This window comes from Carya illinoinensis, chromosome 6, assembly GCF_018687715.1.
Source record: "Carya illinoinensis cultivar Pawnee chromosome 6, C.illinoinensisPawnee_v1, whole genome shotgun sequence".
In the NCBI taxonomy this organism is placed as follows: domain Eukaryota; kingdom Viridiplantae; phylum Streptophyta; class Magnoliopsida; order Fagales; family Juglandaceae; genus Carya; species Carya illinoinensis.
The window spans coordinates 2951445-2969397 of NC_056757.1; the positions used below are offsets into that span (position 1 = coordinate 2951445).

General features: G+C 35.4%; 2 protein-coding genes across 2 annotated transcripts; one reads left to right on the forward strand and one right to left on the reverse strand.

The window, feature by feature from the left end:
* Positions 1 to 13555: 13555 nt before the first annotated feature.
* On the forward strand, positions 13556 to 15175 carry LOC122313258 (putative fasciclin-like arabinogalactan protein 20). Its single transcript, XM_043128087.1, has one exon. The coding sequence runs from the start codon at positions 13732 to 13734 to the stop codon at positions 14932 to 14934; it is 1203 nt and encodes a 400-aa protein (XP_042984021.1). The 5' UTR covers positions 13556 to 13731; the 3' UTR covers positions 14935 to 15175.
* Positions 15176 to 15245: 70 nt separating this feature from the next.
* On the reverse strand, positions 15246 to 17242 carry LOC122313257 (pentatricopeptide repeat-containing protein At1g71060, mitochondrial). The gene has a single exon (XM_043128086.1). It carries the CDS (start codon positions 17058 to 17060, stop codon positions 15366 to 15368), a length of 1695 nt encoding a protein of 564 aa, XP_042984020.1. The 5' UTR covers positions 17061 to 17242; the 3' UTR covers positions 15246 to 15365.
* Between the last annotated feature and the right edge of the window lie 711 nt (positions 17243 to 17953).

The following is a 17953-nucleotide window of genomic DNA, read 5'->3' on the forward strand; positions in this document are numbered from 1 at the left end:
ATTATGTATAACTAAAGTTAAATATTAATCTATATATTAATATTAATTTGTTTATATTTAAAATTTAAATTAATATTATTTTTAATAAAATTTATATTTTAATCAATTATATTAGATTAATGTATATATTAGTACGTAGTTGTACTTGTAACTAAATTTTTCCTTCTTAATTACATGCTAGCTACTAATTAATCTACAATTTAAACTTATTGCAATTCAAACTTTCCAAATGGACGATTTATATTATAAACTTTAACTTTTTATAATGTTTTAAATTTCATTTTTAAATGTTGGAATAAAATATTTTGATATTAGTGTATTCTAATATACCATTTTGAAATTAGCTACATATATATAAACTATAATTAATAAAATAAATATATATGTAATATTATATATGTATTTGTGTGTATATATACATATATATATATGTATATGTATATGTATATGTAAGAATTGAAGATTTTTAAAATGAATATATATACTACGTTGAACACATTTCTCTAAAAAAAGGTAGAGATCATATTAATTGATATCAAAAGAAAATATTAAAAAATCACAAACTTGAATTTACATAAAAAAAATTAAAAAAATAACTAGTCAATAAATTATTAAAAATAATGAGATTTAAGAAGAAAGAATGGGGGACGTGCATATTTAAAGTTATAAAAAAAATTAAATTATACAAAATTCTTTTCCATTTTAATATTATATGAATGTGATCTAGATTTAAAATCTGTAAAAATGTCATCTAAATTCAAAGGTTGTATAGTGTACCGAATGGAAAATTCCAATACCGAAACATAAAGCTAGGAATTGAAAACATTGCTTTTTGATAATTAATTTGCGCACTCAATTGTACAAGATGATCATGACTATATATCATCTTCAACATTATATCACACACACGTACGTACGTCTAATTTTTATCTTAATTCTAGGTTCGCTATATATGCATGCTCACCAAAGTTCCAAGCATGTCTACAGCTAGCTCGGATTCATCATTTCTTGATCCTATATATGTCAGAAGAGTATGTTTGTACTAGATCATGCATCTATTAATATATGTATAATTAATAGAATTAGGGCTGTTCATCCAGACCGGTTAAAAACCGGTCCGGCCCGGAATCCGGAAAACCGGATTTCCGGTTGCATTTATTGGTCCTGCATTTATTGTGAATATCATATAATTGAGCAATTTTTTATTGGCTGAAATTAAAAAATAAAAATAAAAATAAACATATTAGAAGACCGAAGTAGACTTCTGAGTAGACTTGCAGGATCGAGGTGTTGTACTGCTTCTCAATCGAAAATCAGATCATCTAGCTTTATATAAAAGGTTATTGGTTAACTTGTCAAAGGTTAATCGTTCCAAGTCATGCCATGTGATGTTCTAAAGATATTTGGAAAACATTTAATGACTTCAATAACTTCAAAACGATGATGATCGACTCCATAAACGCCAGCTGGGCTCAGTTTGTTGTGGTTTTGGTAAACGTCCTTGTACGCATCCTCCTCCTCGATCCTCCTCTATATAAATTGTCACTATATATTATAATAATAATAATAATTCATATTTTTTCCTATACATATAATATATATATATATATATATATATTCATCGATCGAGTTTGCTTTGTCATCACGAAATATATATCACGTGAATGGCACGTCTCAATTACCTCCGAGTTATATGCATGATGAGGTGGCAGCCAGGCAGCCAAGCTTCATGAACTGCTGATCGACACATGATGCCACGTTGTCAAACTTTGGTTATCGATATGACGTTACTAAACGTGCTGGCGTGTTGTGTGGGAGAATTAATCTGAGATGGTCTAATCACTCAAAATGTTCAAGATACTCGAATAATCAAGAAGGTTCAAGAACACGAATGGAGAGAAACTCAATTTCTGTATTATGTAAAATGTAAAATGTAAAAAGTGAATGTAGAGAATAGTCTAACTATATATGCTAGAAAAGAATACATGTGCAACATATATAAGTGCAACAATAGACTATATTTACAATTAAAGATTTGTAAAATTAACTATTTACATAGTTCAATAGTCTCTCTCAAGATGGAGTATAAAGGACGTCAAAAACACACATCTTGAAAATAAGATAGAGAAACTGACTAAGAGGCAAGACTTTGGTGAATGTATTTGCTAGCTAATGCTGAAAACTAACATGTTGAGTTCTAAGCACACCGAATTGTATCTTCTCTTGAACCAAGTGGCAGTCAATTTCTATGTGCTTAATTCTCTCTTGAGAAATAAGGTTTGTTACTATGTGAATTGCAGCTTTATTATCACAAAATAACAATGCCATATAATATGAGTAATCTCAAAATCTTGCTTTAACCAAGTTAATTCACAAGCAATTGAAGCTAATGCTCTATATTCAGCTTTAGCTGAAGATCTAGAAACAATATTCTTCTTTTTTGATTTCTAAGAAATCAAAGAATCACTCAAAAATACATAAAATCCAGTCACTGGTTTTTAAGATACTGGACAAGTTGCTCATTCAGAATCTATAAAAGCCTTTAGGTGTAAAGAAGAAAAAGATAGCAGAAAAATTCCCTGACCAAGTGTGCCTTTGAGATACCTTAAGACATGATGTGCAGCATCCAAGTGTGTTTGAGTAGGTTTATCCATGAACTAACTTAGAGTTTGTACAGAATAAGCCAAATCAGGCCTTGTTATTGTCAAGTAGAGCAACCTCCCCACCAATCTTCTATAAACCATGGGATCTTCCAAGAGTGCTGAATCAATTCTTGTCAATCGTAGGTTAGAACTCGTTGGAACTTTGGCTAGCTTACGGCCAAGGAAATCAAAATCAGCCAAGATTTCCAAAACATAATGTCTTTGACAAAGAGAAATTCCTTTAGTAGTTCTAGCCACTTTAAATCCAAGGAAATATTTAAAATCTTCATCTTTAATATGAAATGCACTATGGAGAATGTATTTTATGTCTTGGACAACTTTAAAATCATTGCTGGCCACAATCACATCATCAACATATACCCTTTTCTCTCCATCTCCAGAAAAAAAGCTTTTTGTGCTCTGTCATTCGCTCCAAGACGTGTATCCTCCTTTCCTTTAGAGTGATTTTGAATATTAGGCTCACCCGACGAGGGACAAAGAGTAGTATAGTCAGTCAAATGTAGTTTTAGTTAATTCTTTTAGTTTAGATAGATAGAGCCCCCGTGCTCCTAATGTAGAGCTAGAACTACTGCTACCGTGGAATTCGCAATCACACATGAGTACCTCGCCTTCCAAAAAAAGTGACGAGATACCCTTTCATCGACTTTATCCAATACAGGATACTACCAAATGACTCGAACGAAAAGGTAAGTATCAAAAGGCGTGCTCCTGCGGTGTCTGTCGAACCAAGATGCAGAGAAGGTCATTCAAGAGACCCATAACAGCATTTTTGGTGCTCATCAAAGGACCTAAATTTCAAGACAGAATCCAGAGGTTGGATCAAGCTGGCTCAACATCAGTACTACACGAGCCCCCACAGGCATAGAAGGTTCATAAGGTAAGCATGTTGCCTTGCGTGTGTGGGTTCCATTGGCTTATTTATACAGCGACACAGAGTTCATCCACGTGTCATAGTGCGCTAGTTTTCTACGGAGCAAATAGAGTGAGTTAATAAAAGTCAGGCCTAACATAACTAAGTGACAGAACTACTATATATTAGTCCATGTTTTTTTAGAGAGGGCAGATATAACGATATTAAAAAAAAAAAATCAGGAGATGATAAAGGATACATAGACATCTAAGGGGATGTCTATTCTATTCCTCTTTTTTTAGAGGAAAAAAAAAAAAGATATCTCGTTTATCTATCTCCTCTGTCAGACGGAATGACTCTTCCCATTTTCCGCAAATACATTGATTTATTCATTGTGCACAATCGAACGCTAACCTTGAACTGACCCTTCAACTGAGTAGGCGCTTGGAAATTCTAAAACCTCTCCCTTTTTATTTTAAGACCTCCTTCTTCCTTGTTTTCGACTTAGTCCTTGCTTGAACCTTTGCGACGGCTATGGCACCTGCCTTGATGCCTGTTTTAAGCCATATAATGACTTAGTTAAGTTGCATATCCGAGTCTTCTCCTTATTGCCATACCCTCCTCATTCAATCTCCATACAAAAATACATTATCTACATCTAATTGATGTAAATACCAATTCTAAGAAGAGGCAACAGCTAGTAAACAATGTACACTTATAAGCTTGGCCACAGGAGAAAAGTTATCAATAAAATCTAACCCCTCTTGTTGAGTGTAACCCTTAGCTACAAGCCTAGTTTTATAATGTTTAATGGTCTCATCTGATTTATATTTAATTTTGTACACCCATTTGCAACCAATGGGATGTTTATCAGGAGGCAAGTCAATAAAAACCCATGTATTATTTTTCTCAAAAGCAAATAATTCTACTATCATGGCCTCTTGCCAATGAGAAAATTTAATTGCTTGATGATAGAATTTAGGTTCAAACTAAAATGAGAGGTTAATGGTGAAAACACGATGTGTGGAAGAAAGTTTGTTATAAGAAATGTAAGTAGACAAAGAATGAGGAGTACTTACCTTGGGAGAAGCTATAGCAATGGAAGAATTAGAGTTTGATGAATAAGAAGTGATTAAATCACAATGATATTGCTACAAATATTGTAATGGATGTTTGATTCTAGTAGACCTTCTAATAGAAGGATTATTAGCAAAATGATTAGAATCTGAAATTTGTTGGAACTAATCAATTGGTACAGAATGAGATGAATTTTCTATAATATTAATGGGATGGGAAGCAGCAAGTGTATTAGTCACAGCAGGTGAGTTAGAATTTGCTGGAGTACTAAAGGGATAGCAAACTTCAAGTGTATTATAATGAGGGATGAGTATTACAAAAAAATCTAAGGAGATTGATTTAGGATCTAAAAAAAGATTATTTCTATTTTTATATTTTTATATGAGAAGAGATGTTCATAAAATATGACATCCCTCGATAAAAAAAAACAGATTTGAAGTGTAAATCATACAATTTGTATCATTTGACACCAAAGGGATAGCCCAGAAAAATACACTTCCTAGCTCTAAAATCAAATTTTGATATTTGAGAAACGAGTGCTAGCATAGCATAAACAACCAAACACTTTTAAGCTGGAATAATTGGGCTTTTGAGAAAAAATGAGTTTATAAAGGGATTTGTTAGAAAGAATAAAAGTAGGTAATCTATTAATGATATAGGCTACTATTAAAACACAATCACCCCAGAAACAAAGAGGTAAATAGGCTTGAAACCTTAGGTCACGTGCAATACATTCTATTGAAGAGTGGCTACACAACTCTTTTGATGAATAATGCATTTAGCAAAAAAATAGGAAGACATATCAATCTCTATACCATTATTACTCCTAATAATTTTCACTTTAGAACTAAACTATGTTTCTATAAAAGCAATGTAAGAATGAGTTTAGCTGTAGTTTCAGATTTGGTTTTCATTAAATATACCCAAGCAGCTCTTGTAAAATCATCAATAATAGTAAGAAAATAATGAAAACCACCTAAAGTAGGAGTAGAGAATGAGCCCCATATATCACAATGGATTTTTTCAAAGGAACAAGAAGTATGAGATTCACTATGTGGAAAAACCAATCTGGATTGTTTTGAGTAATGACATACAGCACAGTTTGTATGCCTAGAACGAGTACATCAAGAAAAAAAAAACATTTGTATCAGACTTTGTTTCATAAAAGAAGGATGACCTGGGCGATAATGTCATAGGTCCAAATCAACAGAATCAGAAGTACAAACTGAAGGTAAAACAAAAGATTTACTATAATCAGGTACATCAAATATTGATGCTTTATTATGTAGCAAATAGTAAAGACCATTTCTTTATTCACCTAGACCAATCATCTTCCATGCACACAGGTCCTGAATGAAGTAGAATTTGTTTAAGAAGATTAAACAACAATTAGAAGAATGGGTAAGTTTACTAGCTAATAGGAGATTAAAGGAAAATAAGGAAACACACATGACATTGTTAAGAACCAAAGAATTTGCAATTTTAACAACTCCTATGTGTGTAATTGGTGCTTTGTAACCATTTGGCAATATAACAAAAGTTGATTGAACAATGGTGTAAAAGGAAAGAAGTGGCATTGAGCTAACCACATGATCAGTAGCTCCAATGTCAATAATCCATGGAATATCAAGATTTTAATGATACTTCTTAGTAGAAAACAAGCAAGGATCGAAAGTCAAGTTAGAAAGTGATTTACCTGATTGATTGAAAAAGGTCTGAGGATTTTGCCAAGATGTGGTATCTACTAAATAAGCTCAAGCAAACTTATTAGATGAATTATGTATCTCAAGCAAATAAAGTAACTGTTGACATTATTCTTGACTAAATGGTAAGGAAAGTGTCTCACTAACTTGTTTGTCCTGTGAAATATTACCAGACAAATTACCATCAACATAACTGATTCTAGGTTTATTATTCTTGTAGCAAGGAGGATACCCATATAGTTTGTAAAAATTTTCTTGTGTGTCTTGTCAGTCCACAATGACTACAAATGGGATTCGATTTTTGGAAAGATGACTTGAATCTTGGACTAGACTTCTGAGTATCATGTGCAATAGAAGCAAGAACAGTGAACTCCAAATTGGAAGATTTAGGAACATGAAGGCTACAATGGCATTTTTCTTGTAAAATTAAAGAGAAAACTCTGTTTATGGGTGTAGGGAATCTAGCAATAGAATTTGGGCTCTAACATTAAAAAATGTATCACTAAGTCCCATTAAAAACCTCATCACATACTCTTGTTATTGGTATTCTAATATTGTTTTCAATACACCACAATTGCAATTCGGACCACAGGCGCAATTCAATAATGGTCTAAACTTTGACAATTCATCCCATAAGGTTTTCAACTGATTATAATAATCACTTGCAGACATGTCTCCTTGAAGTAACAATGAAATTTCCTTTTGAAGTAGAAAGATCTGTGGCCCATTCGACTGTGAGAACCTTTCTTTGAGACCAGCCCATAGCATAGCAACCGTATCAATATAAATACAACTTGTTGCAATATTTTGGAGACGAAATTCAAAATCTAAGAAAACACCATGTCATGCAATGAAGCCAAGCATCAAGCGTAGGGTTAGGTGAATTCAGAGCCAAAGTCAAGCTACCGTCAATAAACCCTAATTTGTTCTTTGCCCTGAGAGCAATCCTCATGGATTTGCTCCAAGAATTATAATTATTGCTAGTAAGCAACTGAGAAACAAGAATAATGCCTGAATTGCCACCATCATGAAGGAAGTACGGACTGGAAGAATTGTCCGTAAGGTTGATACTTGAAATAGAAGACTCAACCATTGAGAATCAAAAAAATTTCTTCCAATACCATGTAGGAGAATTAATCTTGGGATGATCTAATCACCCAAAATATTCAAGAAACTCAAGAATGATCAAGAAGGTTCAAGAACACAAATGGAGAGAAATTCAATCTTTTGTATTATGTAAAGTATAAAAACTAAATGTACAGAGTAGTCTAACTATATATACAAGAAAAGAATACACATGCAACACACGTGCAACAATAAACTATGTTTACAATTAAAGGTTTGTAAAACTAACTATTTACGACAATTATTTACATGGTTCAATATGCTACTCCACTCCAAGTTTTAGAACTCATGAGAAAGCAGTACTTATATATTAAGCATGTATGCATGAATTATAAGCTAGAGATCCAGAAGAAATGTCGAATTTGGAAGTCACCAAAAAGAGATTGAATTGAGCAAATTTATATTTGGATTTAAGGGTAAAAAGAAATTAATAGATAAGTGAATGTTATAATATTTATTGAGTTATTTGAAAAATTTATAAGAATATCATTAAAAATGTCCGTTGGTATAACATGACAATATGGAAGTTTATATGCTTCGAGTAGTGATAGGAATAGAATTCTTTTAGAATATTTTTATAACTCTGTTTTAAATGAAAATAATTTTTGTAAAATAAGATATTTTTATAATTCTGTTTTACAAAATGTTGTCTATTTAAATATATGATTATAAAATAAATTTTTCTATCTATAAGCTGATAGCATTCACATTGGATACTGCATATTCCCATTATCCCTATAATTTAAGGAAAATTTTAGGATTTTGAACAAAAAGCACCCTCCATCCCGATCCCTAAAATGGGGATGACATTTACGGATGCTACAGAAGTTCCTCATATTTGGGGATCTACAATAGATCCCCATATCTTATTTTTGGTCCATGTCCTGCATTTCTTCTCTCTCGACAGTTGGGTACCCTCGTTCATATCTTTCCTCCCTCGCAAAGGTGTAATCGGTCTGGTTCAATCCGGTTTTGAATAAAATTTAGGATTGAACCGATATATATCGGTTTTGCATTTTTAAAAACTTATTACGCACCGGTTATTCTCCTAAATTGGTATATTCGGTTTTACCAATTCCGATCCGGTTGGATCCTATTTTTTAATTTTAATATATTAAGTATATTAGTATTACTAATGTATTTATCAAATGAAATATATTGACAATTTATTAAGCAATAAAATTTATTTAATATATATATTTTATATTTAAAATATATGATCAAATAAATATTCATGTTTAAGATTAAAATGTTATGTTATAAATTGTAATATATTATTTCATACATAATTATATATATTATATATAAAAAAAATTAGATATAATATTAAATTTATTATATATAATATTAAAAATTAATAAAATATATATGATATGTGAACTGGTCCGGTTCAGTCCGCTCCAGTGTTGGAAAACGTAAAATCGATTTCGGACCAGATTTAACTGATTTTTAAAATAAAGTAACCGAACTGGTCGAAAGCTAGACTGAACCAACCGATCTTGTCCAAGCCTGTTTTCTAGTTTTTTGATTTACTTTTAGACCCCTACTCCCTTGCAATGCAGGCATCTGCACTACACAGACCTCAGCCACGCCACTGTTGTGTCCTTCCTTCTCCACCTCATGAAACTCTGCAAACCTAACAAATTCTCCTCTGTTCCAACCATCCAAAAACAGAGCATGCCACTATATGAAACTCAATGAACCACTAGATCCACCATGAACTGAAGTCACCACTATGGGTAAACTCAGGTCTGTCATCACCAGCCTCAAGTCAGCCCAGTTTTGCCACTGGCAGCTTCAGTTTTCAATGGATAATGGATGGTTGATGAGGGAGAGAAAGTCAAGGCCAATGGACTTCAGGTAGAGCATTTTCTCTCTGAACTAAGAAAGGCAAAAGTTGGGTTGATGAGGGGAAGAGAGAGAGTTAAGCAGAAGAGAAAGAGTTGCATTGAGAGAAAAAAAAAAAAATTAGGAAGTGGACGTTGCTTGGGCGGGGCAAGGAAGTGAAACAAAGTCATAGTGGGGAGAATGGAAACGGGATTTCAGATGGAAAGAAGAGAAAGTGAAGGAGGAATTAGAGGATAAGCATAAGGATTCTAACACGATATATATTTTTTTAATGGGAATAGAATGTGATATTTGAAAATATGAAAATAAGACAAAAGAGTCAGTAGTTAAATTTGTAGATGGAAGTGAGAGAAAAAATAATAAAAAAATAATAGAGAAATATTATTTTAATATAATAGATAAAGAATAGGGAATGTGATGTATGATGTTTTTGAAAGATGAATAAATTTTAAGAAAAAAATTTTGAGAATGTAGTTTTTAATTAAATTATAGAGAATTTTATAGAAAATAAGATGAGAATACTCTGAATGTAAATCCACCATTTGTGTGGGATCCATTATACTTATAAAATAATTAAAATACTATTTATGATATGATATGTCAACCTTAACCATTCTCATCATTGAAACATGATTTTGGAGTATTAAAAATATATGGGCTCAAATAGGTTTTTTCTTGTAAAATAATTATAAAAAAATAGTTGTAACTTATCATTTTCTTATATTAAAACTGTGAAAAAAAAAAAAAAAAAGTGATTTTTTAAGATTTTGCGAGCAGCCCATGCCTATAGTTCTAGGCCCGGCCCATATAACAGTTTGAAAATCTACGTACTTTATGATATTCTCGGTTCTAGTAGAGAATCAACATACATATCAGCCATATATGCATATCCGATCGATCATGTGTCAACATGCTAGAGGCTGGCCAACTTATGTATATCATAATATATGCATGTGTTCTTAATTACGATCGCCAAACGATCGAGTATGTCACTTACAGTGTGTACTATACCTGATAAAAAAACATTCTGTCAACTAATTTAAGCTCGTTTATCAATCTGATCTCTTTTTAAGTTAGCATATTTCTTGGCCATTACTCTGGAATCCTGAGGAAATATAAATATATTATTGAGAAATAAATCTTACATTATCTGTAGACAAAATTTTAGATATGTTTATAAATAATGAGTGACCATCTTTCGTATAACCAGTTTTATGAAAGGGTTAGGCCCATAAATTTTTTTCTTAGTATCAGAATCTGCCACAAGGATAAATGGAGACCTACACTACTTACTCAATAATAATTGCCAAAAAACTATTGGCTTACACGTGAGAGAGGGTGTTAAGGAATAAATCTCATATTGTCTGTAGACAAAATCATGAACATGTTTATAAGCAATGAGTAACCCTATCTTGTTGAATCGGTTTTATAAGAAAGTTGGGCCTATAAATTTCTTCATATATATACCCGATCGAGCAAATATAAAATTAATGTGTTTAATTTCATGTACTAATTAATTAGAATTAGCCTTGCGTGGATATGTTTTAGGTTCTAATTGCGACCCTGCATCTCGATCACTAGGAACGAATTAAGTCAGGATTTATGTAGAGTGGGCATATATAAAAATTTGCATGTAGGTAATAAAAGATTACTTAAAAGCGTGCATAAGTATATAGTAAATTTTAAACTTAAATGTAGAATAAAAAATAAAAATATTTAATATCCAAATTGATCTCAATAAAGATATGCGGCCTCATGCATGCATGTATATATATTTTCTGCAATTCATCATATATAGGCATGCTAGCTAGAAATTAATTATTTTTGTTATTATAACTAACTTAATGCTAATATTGATGATGAATATCATAAGCATGCATGTAAGATTTATATTTACTTCACTTGATCACGTGCGATCGATCCATATATACACATGCAGCTAGCTTCAGGCCGCAGTAACGATTATTATAAATAAAGGCGAAATCTAATCATGATTCTTTACAAGTAAGACGTTGTTCATGTTGTGGCCCTAGCTAGCTAGCTATCTGATTGATCTTCTCGTACGTGCAAGAAAAAGATGAAGAAATTCTTTCTACCTGGTAATTAAAATGTCACAAACCTTAATATATCATGTTTTCAGTAATTGGAAAACTTCAAATTCAAACGTTTATTCAGTATGCCTTAGTGATATATACGTGGTCATGAATTGTGTGTGTGTGTGTGTGTGTGTGTGTAACGTACACATGCATGAGGTGTTCATCTAACTTTTGGTCCTCTTTCTTTGATTTCTAGGAAACAAAAGCTCCAAAAAATCTGGAACTCGTGGAAGTACTACAGATGATCATGGTACTGTTGAAGCAGAAGGATCAGTAAGCTCACCTAACATGATGAAGAAAGCATCATCAGGAGGATCGGGAACCAGCTCTGAGTTTAAAAGTAAAGCTCCTGATCATCAAGCTTCGAAAGCATCAATGGAATCACCTCAATATCATGAGCAAGCCCCTGATCAAACTGTGACAGAAGAAGCACCATCGGATCATATTGTTGAACAGATCCCAACAAATTATGAACACAATCCTTACATTGCACCGCACGCCATGGAGGACAATATGGGATCTATTATATTTCAGCAAGCTGTTACTGATTGGATAAATTTTCCATGGGATCATCAGGACAATGTAGGTAGTGATCATGATCATGATCATGATCATGGTAGTACTTCTCGTGGGTTTGGTTATAATTAATATATATATATATCCTCCTCACATATATGGTTTTGAGATCTGATTAATTTCACAAGTGTAGGAGGAAATAAAGTAAGTTCATATTTACAAGATTTGAATAAGATCAGCAACAGTACTATATATAATATCCCAAATATTATGGGATTACATGCATTGTTTACAATAATGTGAGAAGAAAAATCAGTGCACGAGGATACTGCATCTGACATTTCAGTTCAATTATTTGTATAAAATTCATCTATCATGTTGACATGGTGATAAGACCATGGATACACACCATATTTAAGTTATTAATCCATCCTAATCGATGTAATAGGACAATTTTACTGGTGACACGATACAACTTAACCACTAATATATATCAAGATCGAGAAGTTTGATAGGTTAAATTAAAATTAACATTAATATAATCATATATAGGGCCCTTCTATGGATACCGAATGATGTATCAAAAAAATGCACCAAATGATACATCCTGCTATTTATTTTCATTTTTTTTTTTCATATTCTAGCATTTTTAATACTCATAACTCCCCGAAACACACATGATATATGAACTCAAATTAAGACCACTGTCATAAACATCCCTTTCCTATTCTTCTTAACTAACATTGTTTTTACATACCCGTAAGCAGCAACTTCGTCCTTTCACTGTCAAGAGCTTAATAGCCTAAGGGCATATAATCTGGTTTGAACCTATATTCGAAATCCCCTAACCCTTAAAAAAAAAAAGAAACTTCGTCCTGCCACTTGTCATGTTCTTCCCGCCAAAATTAATGCTATTGAATATTTTGACCTCTAAAGATTTTGATTAGTGAGACGTTTTGAACCGGCGGCACCTATTATCTGTATTTGTCGGAAACCAATGAGGACTGGACACGTATGCTTTATGAAACATTTGTGAGTGCGCAACAGGCGATCAATGCCTCCGACCCCCCCTTCTCTCTGCGTTGTTATTTCTGCAATCTGCCCCCACCCCGCCGACCCCCTCTCTGCGCTCCCAATGGTCCCGATCTCGCACACCGACCTCACACACAAACTCATATTCCGTCTCTCCTGTATGCCGATCTCGCACACCAACAAACCGACCAACCCATCATGGTAAATGCTAGAAACTATAGGTGAAAAGCAATATTTTTGTGTGAACCGACTGCCCTATTTTCAATCTATAGGTGAAATAATTTTTGTGTGAAATCCATCCATAATTTTTGAGAACATGCTAGAAACTATACTACAATCTTTTTCATGATTCTATAATTTTTGTGTAAACCGACGGTAATTTTTTCATGATTCTTGCATAATTTTTTTTCTATTATTAAGTGTTAATGGCAGGGTAGATAAAAGTAGTTCAAACGCGAGGCTTGTGCATGGCCATTTCAGTTTCTTTCGTGTTCGGGGGATAGAGAGACTGAATGGGTAAGGACGACGGAGATGGGGAGGCTGGGTTTCGAGCGAGTGAGAGAGTTTCTTTCGTGTTCAGGGGAGATCGATCGATAGAGTGAGACAAATGAGTGAGGTATTGGCTTCCGAACAAAATCCCCTATTGCACGGCATAACGGGTAGTGTGTAACCAATGACGTGGCACATTTCTATTGGCTTCCGATATTTTGTGTTTGCAGGAGATACCGGCGTGAAGTTATTCTCTTTTGGTTATCCTCATACACTCGGATTTACCAAGCCAAAACCCTAAAACAAACCTTTCATCAAAGCTCCGTCGATCCATGGCTTCCAGTTCAGTGCTTCTCATTGTATCTCTCCTCCTCCTCCTTTCTCCCTTCTCTCTCTCCTCCCTCTTCCCCTCTCATCCCATCCTCAAAGCCTATGATATTCTCTCCGATTCCGGCTACGCATTAATGGCTGGAATAACTGTGGAGCTCGCCTCCCGAAGCCTTGTTCCACAGTCTCCCTCTCTCACCATCTTTGCCCCCTCTGACTCTGCGTTCATTCCCTTGGATCATCTCCCGCTGTCTCTCGTCCAATACCACCTCCTTCCCCTCGCGTTCTCTTTCCAGAGCCTCAAATCCCTCCCTTACGGAGCCAAGATCTCCACGCTGCTCTCGGGACACCCGCTGATAGTCACCACATCACTGGAAGATTACCGACTTTCCTTAAACAACGTCACCATCCCCTGGTCTCCGATATACGTTGACGGGTCTTTGATAATCTTTGGGATCGACAAGTTCTTTGACCCCAATTTTCAGTTTTTGGACCCCTTCCCGAGCCATAGCCCCAATCTTGCGTGCCTCGCGTCCACCCCGAACGATGCAGTGGTTTCTCTTTCGGGCGCCTATACGTTCCATGAAGCTTGTGCGACGCTAAGATCCAAAGGATGCTCTGTTATGGCTTCGTTTCTTGACATGCAGTTTCTTGAGCGTCAAGAACGGACCGTGTTGACGGTCTTCGCTCCAGTTGATGGAGTGATAAAGAATCGTTTTAGCAGTTTCAGTGACTTTTCTTCGTCGATTTTTCATCGACACATTGTCCCGTGCAGGCTTTTGTGGGGTGATCTGCTGAACATGGAGGACGGTACGTTGCTACGGACTTATTTGGATGGTTTTACGATCAATGTCACCGGGTCCCATGACGTACTGGTGCTCAACGATGTTCCGGTTATCTATCCTGACATGTACGTCTGCGATTGGCTGGTTGTTCATGGCATTCGTGACATTCTTGAGGCGCCGAAGCAGAAGGAGGAAGCGCTAGGACCTCCAGCTGAGGTTCCAAAGCAAACAGAGAAAGAGCCCGAATCGTCACCGGAGATGCCAAATCAGACAGAGCAACTTGCGGATTATTCATATCGAGCAGTAGCAGATTATTCATTTCAGGCGCCAGAGAAAACAGCACAACTAAATTCTTCATCTGAAGAAGGTACCAGTGCTGAGAAGAATGCCATGGGACATTACCACTTTTCTACCTTCCGTTAGGACACTTCGCGCGTTTGTTTTGTAAAGATTGGTATGGTGACCATAGCCATAGCTCGTCTGATTCAACGTCTCAGTCTAGGAACATGCATTAATATAACACTTACTCTGTTTTTTGCTGTATTGAGGGGGCGGTGTGTGAGATGTTTGGTTTACTGGACTTGGCCTATTTTCTGTACGTCACATGTAAATCAACGGGTCCTGATTAGAAAAGCATGAAAACATGCTTTTTAAGCTCGTTTCATTTGATCTTGACCTTGAATATCTTCTAATCCAGGTTCATGTTTTCAATATCCAACTGGAAACTATAGAAATAATGAAAGCCCTAAAACATTTGTTTGAATTGAAACAAAAAGAAATTACATAACCTCCAGATATTAGGGTCATACTCATATACACGAAAAGCAACTCGATTATCGAATAAGAGGCTTAGGTTATTTGCCCAATCCAACTAATGCAGTTTTCCGTAGTTTATTAATCTTCTGATCCAGAATAAGAACAATATCCTTCTTTCCTCCATCAAGAAGAGCTTGTTTCAGATTACCAAACATCTGTGCAGGAGGCCGAATGCCCATGTCTAGCATCTCATGAAAGTATTTGCAAGCATCATCCAACTTGTTCTCACGGCACAAACCGTTGATCAATGTAGAGAACATATGCATTCCAGGAAGGACACCCTTGGCCTTCATCTGAGCCCAAACCCTTACTGCCATATCCACTCGTTCCTCATTACAAAACATCCTAACAATGATCTCATATGTACTCACAGTTGGTTCACAGCCTGGCTCGCTACTCATTCTTTGGAAAACGGAGTAAGCTTCTTTGTTTCTCCCAGCCTTTATCAAGTGATGTAGAATTATATCATAAGTTCGAGAATTTGGACCAACTCCACTTTTTCTCATCTCATCGACCACCCTATACACATCATACATTCGCATCGACCAGCCATAAGCACCCACAAGAGCATTGTATGTGGGTGCTTCCGGTGCAAAACCACAAGCCTTGGATTGTTCAAAAAACTCTAGGGCTTCATTCAACCTCCTCTCAGAACCCAACCCATTAATCAAAGTACAAAATATATGAGGACTTGGCTTGCAATTCTTTGCTTCCATTTCATGAAACAACTCAATTGCTTCATCATACTTCCTAGCCTTACAATGGGCATTGATAATTATACCATAAGTCACGACATCCGGCTCAAACCCTTCCTCCCTCATCTCCCTATAAACCTCATTCAAGCTCAACAAATTCTGTTCTTGACCCCATCCCTCCAACAATATCGTGTATGTCTTAATATCAGGCATGAACTTTCTCTTCTTCGTTTTATCAAACAGCTCTTGGGCTTTTTCTACATGTCTTGACTTGCTTAGAGTATCGATCAATCTATTATAGTCCGACACTTCCAACTTCAATCCAAACTTCTCCATCTTCTGAAACCCCTCTATGGCTTCCTTAGCCTTCCTCGCTCTTGCATATCTCCGTGCAATCAATGCGAATGTATCTTTACTCAATAACCCTTTACGTTTCATGTCACTCACCAAATCCCATATCAACTTGAACTGTTTGATCTTGCCCAGAGCCTCAATCAAAGTATTGTAGCTCTCTGTACTGTACTTAAACCCCTTTTGCTTCTCAGCCCAGCGGAAGAAAGACAGTGCAAGAGCACCCGCATTGCTCAGCTTCTTTAAAACTTCCACAACCAGCAGCGGCGATACTTGAGCCGTAATAGAACCGAGGGAGGCCTCGATAGAAGAACCAGAGCTTTGCGATAGCATACTACAGATGCTTTCTGCTTCTTCAGAGACTCTATCGCGTACAATAACATCTACATTAATGTCAATGGCTTCAACGGACACTGGGTTCATGGCCGCCCCATCGTGGAATGGTCTGTAAAAGCCAAACCGATGTTCAGGTAACGACCCACGTGGGATTTGAATGTGGGGCGTTGAATGTCGAACCCAAAGTTGGTCTTCGATTGCGATGAGAGAAGTAGTAGAAAGTGATGTAACCGGAAATGTTTGAGTTTTTGAAGCACGGGGAACATTAGGGATGTGATGAAGTAAGGGATTGGTGAATCTTCTGGACGCCCTTGGTATGAAATTGAGGAACCCAGAGCGTGAGAGACCCATTTGAGAAACAACGAGATTTCAGTGAACCCCAACCAGGAGGCGAGGAGATATTGTTGGAAGTTCTCTTCGAGTGACGGAGTTGAAGGCGGCGTAGGTCTTCCGAACGTAGTGGTTTTGAAAAATGATATTTGCACAATTTTTACGGAATTATTACACACCCTGGCAAACATTATTATACAATAATACAAAAATTATTTCATATTAAAAATAGTCAAACGTTTATGGCCTCTACCCATAAAAGGGAAGAGTAATGCTACATACAGTCATTTTTGCGCACTCCTTGCGCACTCCACTGATATGATTGGCTGGATTAATTTTTTTTTAATACACAACCAATCGTATCACTGGAGTGCACAAAGGAGTCCGCAAAAATGACTGCACATAGAATTTTTCAAAAGGGAATACCCAAAGTTTGTACTTCACCACTTCTGAATTGAGGAAAAGTGTAATTTCCTTCATGGCTGATTTTAAAAATGAGCTCTTTCCAACTTCTATGTCGATCTAGAAAACGTGTAAAGAGACCATTCTGAGGCTTCTCCGATCTTCAAAACGTAAGGGAATTCATGTTACTACCCCTATTAGTTTCATATTTACGTAACTTCATACGTATCCACCGTCATCATGGATTCATGCACTTCAAGACATTCTCATTCCTCTTAGAATTTCTTCTGTATCAGATCTGCACGTACCCACTCTTTTTGTCATTTAAGTAATTGAACACCATCTAATGATTTCAAGCATAAAGCAAAATTCTGAGAACATCTGATCGACCGAACTTTCTTGCTTTTATTTGCTTCCTTGATCCTTTTTAGTGACAAAAATGGAAGCTTTAAGCATATCTAGTTTATAGGAGAGTAAGATGCCATCTAATGAAATAGCTGCTTCTGCTAATG